At 43.9% G+C, this 10344-nt stretch overlaps 1 protein-coding gene across 1 annotated transcript in view; it reads right to left on the bottom strand.

Moving 5' to 3' along the window:
* Positions 1–10344, bottom strand: part of mdga2a (MAM domain containing glycosylphosphatidylinositol anchor 2a) — an 88475-nt gene that overhangs the window by 54883 nt on the left and 23248 nt on the right. The window contains exons 2-3 of the mRNA XM_008277113.1: positions 9821–9960; positions 965–1139 (exon numbers count right to left, since the gene is read on the bottom strand). Coding sequence (XP_008275335.1) covers positions 965–1139; positions 9821–9960 — 315 coding nt within the window. The remainder of the gene's footprint in view (positions 1–964; positions 1140–9820; positions 9961–10344) is intronic.

Below are 10344 nucleotides of genomic sequence, written 5' to 3'. Positions count from 1 at the left end.
CTTTAACTCCCGTAACTACCGTAACTCCTGTGACTCCTTTGATTCCTTTAACTCCTGTAACTCCTTTAACTCCCGTAACTACCGTAACTCCTGTGACTCCTTTGATTCCTTTAACTCCTGTAACTCCTTTAACTCCTGTGACTCATTTGACTCCTTTAACTCCTGTGACTCCTTTAACTCCTGTGACTCATTTGACTCTTTTGACTCCTTTAACTCCTGTGACTCATTTGACTCTTTTGACTCCTTTAACTCCTGTGACTCCTTTAACTCCTTTAGCTCCTGTAACTCCTGTAACTCCTTTGACTCCTTTGACTCCTTTAGCTCCTTTAACTCCTGTAACTCCTTTAACTCCTGTGACTCCTGTGACTCCTTTAACTCCTGTAACTCCTTTAGCTCCTGTAACTCCTGTGACTCCTGTGACTCCTTTGATTCCATTAACTCCTTTAACTCCTTTAACTCCTCCCTCTCAGAGCCTGATGCTGCGTTTCTACTCGTGCAGGTCGACAGAATCAGTCACATGACGAGGACGTCGGTCAGGTTGAGGTTTAAACTTTTCATATCGTGTATTTTTAAGAACATAATGAACACGTTTTAAATAACCTGCCTTTTTAAAAAAATAATAACACATTTTCTTGACTTAAACTACTGTTTGTTTTATTTTTAAATAATTAATGTGCCTTCTTAAAATAATTTCCCTTCCTGATGCAATAAACGTTTGTGTGTCAGAATCGTGTCGGTCAGCTGATTGCTGCCATTAATCCCTGTGTGTTTAATCTCTTTCTATTATTATCTTTTTTCTGTGACTCACTGACTGTGTTGGAAACTCACAAGATTCAGAAAATCCTCTAATGAACCAGTGAGTGTGGTCTGTGTTTCTAGTTCAGAGCTGGATGTGGTTTGAGGAACCTGTTGGAGACGCTACAGGCAGCTTACAGGTGAGTTACCACCTGGACAGGGTTCTTACAGTAGACGTCGACCCGGATGGACCGGATGGCCGGGGAGCCCAGCCCGTTCTCAGCCTTGCAGTAGTAACGTCCTCCCTGGTGGCGGCTGATGGTTTCGATCTTCAGAGTTTCGTTGTGCAGCGAAGAGTCGCCCTGTCGGTCCGAAGCACCGCCGGCCGTCTTCGTCCAACGGATCTGCAGCAGAATTAAAGAAACCACAGTTTAGAATTATCTGAGAGACGGCGAGAAACTGAAGAACTGTGGAACGGTCCGAGGAGCTTCAGATGTTCTGGTTCTCCTCCAACAGCAGAACATGTGGACGACCTAATCCAAACATCCGGCTGAGTCTGAAAAATCCACCAGCAGTAGAACTGGGTCTAAAGAGTCCAAAACCAGTTCAAAAACCAGTTGAAAAAAACAGTAAAAAAAACCAGTGTACACCCAAATTCAAAACCAGTATAAAAATCAGTCTGGAACTACTGCATACCCAGCACAAAACCAGTTCAAAACCAGTTCAAAACCAGCACAAAACCAGTTCAAAACCAGTATAAAACCAGCACAAAGTCAGTACAAAACCAGCACAAAACCAGTACAAAACCAGTATAAACCAGTGTAAACCAGTATAAAACAGTTTAAGACTTGTTCAAAACCAGATCTAAAAACTGTCTAAATTAATCCAAAACCCAGTCTAATGTCAAGTCCAAAACCAGACTAAAACCAGGTCCAAATCTGCCCAAAACCAGTTTAAAACCAGTCTGAATACAATCCCAGAACCAGTCTGACACCAGACAGTAATATTAATGTAAAACACATCGAACGTGTCCCAAACCAAACTAAAACATTATATAAACATACATGTTATATATATAAAGTCTGTGTGTCGTCCAGCCTCTCGGCCACGTTTGTCCTCTTTCAACATCTGTTGTTCAGCTCTTCATCCTCCATCATCATCACCATCATCATCATCATCATCATCACCATCATCATCATCATCATCATCATCATCATCATCATCCTCCTCCATCTGTCTCTGACATCTGTAGATTTTAACTGATGTCGGTAATATTACAGTACAGTACCTCAGTACTGTGTACACTGATGACAGTATTACTGCAGTACTGTGCACCATCTGCTGTGGTTCTGTTGTCTGCTGTGGTTCTGTTATCTGTATCAGCTGCTGTGTGTGCTGATGTGGACCAGAGTTCAGGTGCAAACACCTGAGTCACTGCAACAGGACCCAGACGAGTCCAAACCACTGAGAGGAGGCTGGTCGCCGTGGTAACAGGGGCCCGACTCCAGCTCCCGGAGTTTTATCCTCTGAACCTCAAAACCAGCAGCAGCTCTGAAAGTGTGAAAACAAAAAGAATCAAGAGATTTTAGCTTTGTGACATCCTGACATCATGTGACGCATTCTGTTCTGTTCTGTTCTGTTCTGTTCTGTCAAGAAAACCGGGACGTTTCCTCAGAATTACTTTATTCAAGGCATCTTTATTTTCCTGTTAAATTTAGAGATTTGGAGACATTCTGGCAAGTCCAGGAAGTCTAAAGCTGCATCCAAGACCAGTATAAACCAGTATAAATCCACTATGAAACCATGTCTAAGAACAGTGTAAAATCAGACTAAAACCAAATCTGAACCCAGTCTGAAACCACAGCTGATACCAATCGAAAACCAGTTTAAAACCAAATCAGAAACCAGTATAAAACCAGTATAAAATCAGTACAAAGCCAAAATCTAAATCCAGTTTAAAATCAACTCTGATGAAAATCTAAAACCAGTCTAAAATCAAATGTAAAACCAGTCCAAAACCTGTCAAAAAACAAATCTGAAACCAATGTGAAACCACTTTAAAAACAAATCTAAACCCAGTCTAAAATCCAATCCGACAACAAAATAAAACTGGTCCACAAACAGTCTGAAACCAAATCTGAATCTGAAACTAGTCAGATGGACTGGTTTTAGATCGGTATTGGACTGGTTTGGACTGGTACTGGATTGGTTTTAGATCAGTATTGGACTCTGTCTAGGCAGGTTTTGGACTGGTTTTAGACTGGTTCTTGACTGGATTTGGACTGGTTTTAGACATGCATTGGACTCCTTCTAGTCATGTTTTGGACTGGTTTTAGACTGGTATTGCACTGGTACTGGACTGGTTTGGACTGATTTTGGGCTCATTCTAGACTGGTTTAAGATCGATATTGGACTCTTTCTAGGCAGGTTTTGGACTGGTTTTAGCTGGTTCTAGACGGGTCTTGGGCTGGTTTTCGACTGGTACTGGACTCCTTCTAGGCAGGTTTTGGACTGGGTTTAAACTGGTTCTCGACTGGTTTTGGACTGGCTTTGAACATCCTTCGGACATGATGGACTGATGTAACGGTGATTTCCATCGGAGGCTGACCCAGCTGCCAGACTGTCTCCTCAGCGTGTTTCGTATCGCCTCCATCAGCCTCCATCACCTCCATCAGCAGATTTTACACTCTGATTGTCTCCACCTGCTTCAGCCTCCAACATGTCGCTGCCAGCTGGAGGCAGAAAATGGACTTTTTATCGGCCGTCAGACAGACGGTTAACGGCCTCAAAGCGCTGAATTAAAGAGCTAAAAATAGACTCGGAGCAGATCCTGGATCAGTGACGACACGACGTCTAATTAACACAACACCACTGTACTTACAACAACACGACTGTCTGAGCCCACAGGAAGGACGGCGGCTGGCAGAGAGTTTTCAGATGAACCAGACACTAGAACCCAGAACCACGAGGACGAGCTGCTGCCAGTTTATTCTTGTGTTATAAACAGAATCCATGATGGCAAGATGGGCTCTGGTTTGGGTCTGATTTAGGACTTGGTTTTAGGCATGTTTGGGACTTGGTTTCAGACTTGGTCCTGGACTAATTTTATCCTGATTTTGACTAATTAACGACGACTATTTTCAGACTGATTTTGGACTGATTTAAGACTTGGTTGGACATGTTTCTGACGGCTTTTAAATTTGGTTTAAGACTGCTTTTAGAGTTATTATTTACTGGTTTTAGACTGGTTTTGTATAATCTTTTGAGTTGGTACTAGACTGATTTTTGATGTGGTTTCAGAGTTAGCTTCAGATGGTTTCAGGTGGTAGGAAACTGCTGGAAAATTGACTTTCAGCAGTTTTTTTTAAACTGGTTTTAGATTGGTTCTAGACTGATGTGGTACTGACTTTAGACAGTTCCCCAGTGGTCCATCTTTGGGCCACTTTGTTAACGACGACACACCAGGAACCAACTGCTGCTGGTTCAGAAGCCTGCAGGGCGGAGGAGGCAGGATGCTCTACATCAGTGAGGAGGAGGCTCCAGGTTACATCAACCCCCAGTTCAGTGTTTATCAAAGCTGTTCCAGGTGAAGTACAGGTGGTGTACATATGGAACTTCTATCTGCAGTCTGGGGCTGATTTCTGACTTCCAGTTGTGCAGCATCAGTAGAGAGTTGAGGTGAGTGTTGGAGGGTGGAGTTTAAAACAGCCGGCAGGAGTCTGGACTGATGATTTATTAAAGGCTCTTCACAAGTAATCAAATCTGAGCGACCACACAGGTTTGAGTTTGTGGGTGACCTGCTTCCTGCCTACAGAGAGAGGAGGCTCATGGGAAAACGAGTCTGGACCTAAAATAGATTCTATGCAACTTTGAACTGCACTGATTGAAGTGAGCGTCTGGCATTGAGGGGATCACAGAGGACGATAGATGCAAGTTCTAAACGGTTTTCTTTACCAAGACTCAGCAGTATCATCAATTGATAATCAATCATCGTTAAATAAAGCAGAGTGGACATCCTTCAACATGCTGTCAGATCTATTTTTAATCACTGACATGTGGCACAGCAGCCACCGTCCTGGTTAACTGGAGGTCATCTTCAGTGTGTGAGCTCCAGCTGGAGGTCATTGACCTCCAGAGTCCCTGTCATGGTGCCCGCTGCTGGATCAACTCCCACAATGCTCTCTGCTGCCAACATGAACTTCCTGAAGTCCTGAGTGTCCTTGAGAAACATAGTGTGCAGCAGAGGAAGCTGCATTTTCAGGACTGCATTTCCAGGACCCTTGTTTGTCGCTACAGCGCCTCCTACTGGATTCCATAAGAATTGAAGCGTGAACTACACTTCTAAATAAGACTGACGACTATCATAGCGTGAATACTGAATGTGAGCCAAGTCCGAAAAACAGTTCTGATGTCTTCAGTTGGACAATAAAGTTGCTGTTTGCTTAGCTTAGCATAGAGGGGTTAGCTTAGCATAGAGGGCTCATGTCTTGACTCTCCAACCTTTAAATATCAGTCTGAGATGTTCAGACTACAGAGGCCATACGACTGCATTGTTATTTTACCGACCGTGACCTAATTATGCTAATTACACAATTTCCTCAACATGCAACCAAATTGTATTGCAGAAAGTAAACATTTGGATGGAATAAACTTTTTAAACTATATGTACTTGGACACGAAGTAGTATTTTCATTGCAATAAGTCTTTAAAACTGTATGAACTTAGAAAGTAATATTCAGGTGGACATTGGCTGTCGTCAAATTGGGTAGGTAGCGCTGTTGCTAAAAGTCTAGAAACGAGGTCCTCCTCTGGTCGCTACGCTGTTAAATGAACTGCAGCTCTCCATGCTATCAAACAGGAAGTAACAGCTGACGGACAAAACATCTCCTGACATGAACGTCCTTCATCTTCTGCCTCGCTAGTTAACACATTTTCAATCTGTTACTATAAACAGCAAATAATCGATTTATCATCACCGTTCCTAATTGAGGCTGAATGATTTGGGGATAAAAGTGTATTTTTCTGACAGACTTTGTGATTTTTATGCAGTAAAGTCGGGTTTCAGTTATTTAAAACATGAGATTAACACATGAGACACCATCTGGCAGCATAACATAAAACCTAAACTACGATGATTGCGACGATGTAAAAGACCTCCATTCATGTGAAGAATGAATAAAGCAGCTGTTAAAATACGTCATGATTCCACCTGCTTGTCTTTTTTAACCACGTGCTTTTTTTTGTAATAATTTTGAAGTTCGGACTCACATTTCTCACTAATTTCCGAATAATTAAAGAAGCTAATAATCAACAGATTGATCCGTAGTGAAAGTATTCTGTGATGCTCGACGGCCTCTCCAGCGTGTCTTCGGTACGTTTCATCCTGCAGCCGGTTCTCTGCAACAAAACGCCGACTGACTGCACATCGCTGTCTGTTTATGTGAGTGTGTTAAAACCCTGTTAATGATGTGAGATGTGAAAGCCCGGTTCAGAGCAAGTCGTCGCTCAGCACCGAGCTGAAAGGTGCTGAGGAGAGGAGAAGAAGAAGAAAAGAAGAAGAAGAAGAAGAGGGGATGAAGGAAGGATGCAGAGGAAGCTGAGCTCTGCAGTGACGCAGAAAAAAACAGTGTGTGTGTGTGTGTGTGTGTGTGTGTGTGTGTGTGTGTGTGATTCAGACTGTGTGCCAGCAGCTGATCTATTTATAGCAGCAGCAGACTGACAGCAGCGAGGATGAAGAGCGGAGGAGGAGGAGGAGGAGGAGCTGTCACTCACTGCTGATCTGACCTGATTATTGATTATTACTGATGAAGGACAGAAGCAGCTCTGGGACCGGAGGCGCCTCGGAGGTGTGGTTCTGCCTTAATGCCATGAAATACTGAGTGTGAGTCGTCGGCGCCGCCTGACAGAACAAACCCAGCTGGAATCAAACAAACCTGAGCTGAAGATGGAGAAATTTCATCTGAATCACTTTGTTCTGCGCGACTCGAAAAGAAATGAGATTCTGTCAAAAATCGGAAAGTGGTGTGCAGAGGTCAGCGGTGACACACTGACCGCTCTGCAGCTACACAACTCCATACCGGCCAAAAATAACCACTAGGACACACAGCATGTCCGCAAAAGAACTACAGAGAGGCATAAAGTGTTCAAACGAAACACACAGTGTCTACAGAGATGTATAAAACAACCACAAAGGCACACAAAACAGCCACAAAGAGACAAAATGAAAACAAAGAAACACAAAACGACTGAAAAGAGATGCAAACAGACAACAAACAGACATAAAGCAACAACAAAAATATACAAAGCAGCCACAGAGGCATTAAAAACACACAAAACAACCACACAGACTTACAAAATGTCCACAAAACAACCGCAAAGAGACACAAACTGACTACAAAGAGACAAAATGTCCAAATTAAACAACAAGAAAGAGACACAAAACCACCACATTGACTCAAAAAAACCACAACAGGACACAAACTACGAACAAAGAGACACAACAGGATCACAAACCCATTACAAAGAGACAAGAAACACAAAACTACTCCTACAGAGACGCAAGACAACAAAAAAGGGACACAAGACAAATACAAGGACACACAAAACAACCACAGAGACAAAAAACAGTCTCAAAGATACACAAACTGAGACACAACACAACAAGAGAAACACACAAAAGTACTTAAAATGACAACAAAAACAACCAGAAACACACACAAAATGATTAGAAATAGACACAAACAGGGCAAAAGAAACCACAAAAAACTCACACACAGACACACACAGTGACATGAATCGACCGTTAAACGATCCAGACTCGTGGTTTTGTGTGTCTGAGTTCAGAGAAGTCATCGATGGAGAAACGTTTACTGTCACAGCTGCAGGAATCAATCAGAGCTCGTCTTCTTCTTCTTCTGATCCTCTTCAGTCGCGTTTCTTCTTCTTCTCCTCTCGGTAAACGTCGTCCTCCATTCGGTCCTCCAGGAGTCTCTTCTTCTGTGATTCCTCTCATTTATCAAACACAAAGGCGTCCCGGCGGGTCGGCTCAGCGGGGTTCTGGCTCTGCAGCGCCGCCGGGGCTGATGGGAGCTTTTCTCTTTGTGGCGCCGCAGACGTCGATACGGTGGAGGGAAGCGGTTACAGGAGCTGCTGCTGCTGCTGCTGGTTCCCTCCCAGTACCACCAGTATCACCAGTGTACAGACCAGTAGCAGGGCTGAAGAGGTGAAGAGCTGCAGCTGGTCATGACTTCAGCTGTCTGACGGTTCGTTTCTGGATGAATCGATCGACTGGTTGGTTCTAAAAAAGTGGATCAGAGTTTCCTCAAACGTCTTGTTTTATGCAAATATTCAGTCTCCTGTCCCAGAGGAGGAAGGAAACCAGAAATACTCACATGTAAGGAGCTGAAATCACAGAATTTAGAGTTTCTTTTAAAACAAAAAACACGAAAAGTGATTAACTGATGAAGCAAAAACTGTGACAAAGTGACGTCTAAAGATTCAGCTTCATTCACTCAGTTTCACCAATAGGACAAAATAAATCTTAAAATATTCACATTCAGGAAGCTGCAAACAGAGAATTTAGACTTTAGAAGTTACTCTAACTGATGAATCGATCATCTAAACATGTAGCGAGTGATTTAACAGTCAGACAGCTCTGTGAACACGTCGTTCTGGTTCGTTGGAGGCTTTAATGGCCGTTTATTAAAATGATTTTATGGACAAATGAGTTGTTAGAAATGAGACCACAGTGGAGCTGCAGATAACGGTTACCTTTTATTTTAATTCTATGTCTCTCTAATTATTTCTTCTTCTGCAAAAAGACAAAGTTGTGAAAACTGTCCTCTATAATCTCACACGTGTCGCCTTCACTTTCAGTTTGATATCAGATGGCAGAGAGAAGTCTCGGCGTCCTGCGACATTTCAGAGACTAAACAATAAAATCAACAAAGAAACAATCAGCGGATGAGTCTGTGATAAAAACGTGTTGGTTGTCGCCCTAAAAGCAGAAAAGAGAAACGAGTTGGAGGGTTAAATCGCTGTCGACTGTCGTCCTCAAAGATCTGAACAGTTTGAACAAACGTCACGAATCTCTGCAGCAGCAGCACAGAAACAGAAACAACCGACGGCAGTGAGTCAGTCCCACAGACACACAGGAGCTCCTGTGAGTCACAGCGCAGGGCAAAGAGGCACATGGTGGGAGCTGGAGGTGGTCACATCCACAATAACCAGTAAAACCAGTAAGACCAGTATCACCACGAAAGCCAGTAAAACCAGTAAGACCAGTACCACCACTAAAACCAGTAAGACCAGTATCACCACTAAAACCAGTAAGACCAGTACCACCACTAAAACCAGTAAAACCAGTAAGACCGGTATCACCACTAAAACCAGTAAGACCAGTATCACCACTAAAGCCAGTAAAACCAGCCCGACCAGTATATTCAGTATAACCAGTAGCCTCTGAATATAAACCAGTCCAACCAGTATAACCACGAATACCAGTTAAACCAGTAAGTCCACTATATTCAGTATAACCAGTAAGCTCTGAATACAAACCAGTATCACCAGTATAACCAGTTCAAGCTGAACAGTGACGCTGTGCTGCTATTGGCTGATAGGGATCAGCTGATTCATGCAGCTTTCTAATGATTGGTTCCTTCAAAACCCTGCTGATGTCTAACGTCCATTCTTATTCACAGGACCTCCTCCACCAGCCCAGACTCCTCCCCCAGTCCTCCAGTCCTCCCCAGTGCTCCCAGTCCTCCAAGTCCTCCCAGTCCTTCCAGTGCTCCCAGTCCTCCCAGTCCTCCCAGTCCTTCCAGTCCTTCCAGTCCTCCCAGTCCTTCCAGTGCTCCCAGTCCCCCCAATGTTGCCAGTCCTCCCAGTCCTCCAAGCGTTTCCCAATCCTCCCAGTCCTCCCCAGTGCTCCAGTCCTCCCAGCCCTCCCAGTCTTCCCCAGTCCCCCCAATGTTACCAGTCATCCCAGTACTCCAAGTCCTCCCCAGTCCCTCCCAGTCCTCCCAGTCCTCCCGGTACTCCCACTCCCCCCAGTCCTCCCCAGCCCTCCCAGTCCTCCCAGTCCTACCTGGGGTCGGGGGTGTCCGGTGACCAGACACTGCAGCTCCAGAGTCTCTCCCTCTCTGATGGTATAAACTCTCTCGCTGTATCGCTCCTCCTCCACGTTACAGGCCTGACCGGAGTGCACGATCCGCACAGTGGGGGGCGCTGTGGAGACACACACACACACAGGTTCAACACAAAAGTCAACAACCAACACACATCGCTGTAGATTCGATTTATGGATGGTTTTTGTAGTCGTTTTGTGTCTCTTCGGGGCTCTGCTTTGTGTCTTCTTATGATCATTTTGTGCGTCTTTGTCATTGTTTTGTGTTTTTCCATAGCTGTTTTTTTTTCTCTGTTGTCATTTTGTGTCTCTTTGTCGTCTTTTTGTATTTTTCGTAGTCATGTTTCGTCTCTTCCCGGCTGTTGTGCGGTTGTTTTGTGTCTTGCTGTGAACATTTTTGTCTCTTTGTCGTCTTTATGTCCTGTAGTTCTTTTGTGTCTCTTTACTATTGTTGTGTCTCTTTGCCTCTTTTTGTGGTAATTTCT

Source organism: Stegastes partitus, unplaced genomic scaffold (genome assembly GCF_000690725.1).
Source record: "Stegastes partitus isolate 25-593 unplaced genomic scaffold, Stegastes_partitus-1.0.2 Scaffold89, whole genome shotgun sequence".
Classification (NCBI taxonomy): Eukaryota; Metazoa; Chordata; class Actinopteri; family Pomacentridae; genus Stegastes; species Stegastes partitus.
Note: the sequence above shows the minus strand (reverse complement) of the source record. Positions and strands in the feature narration are given on the sequence as shown.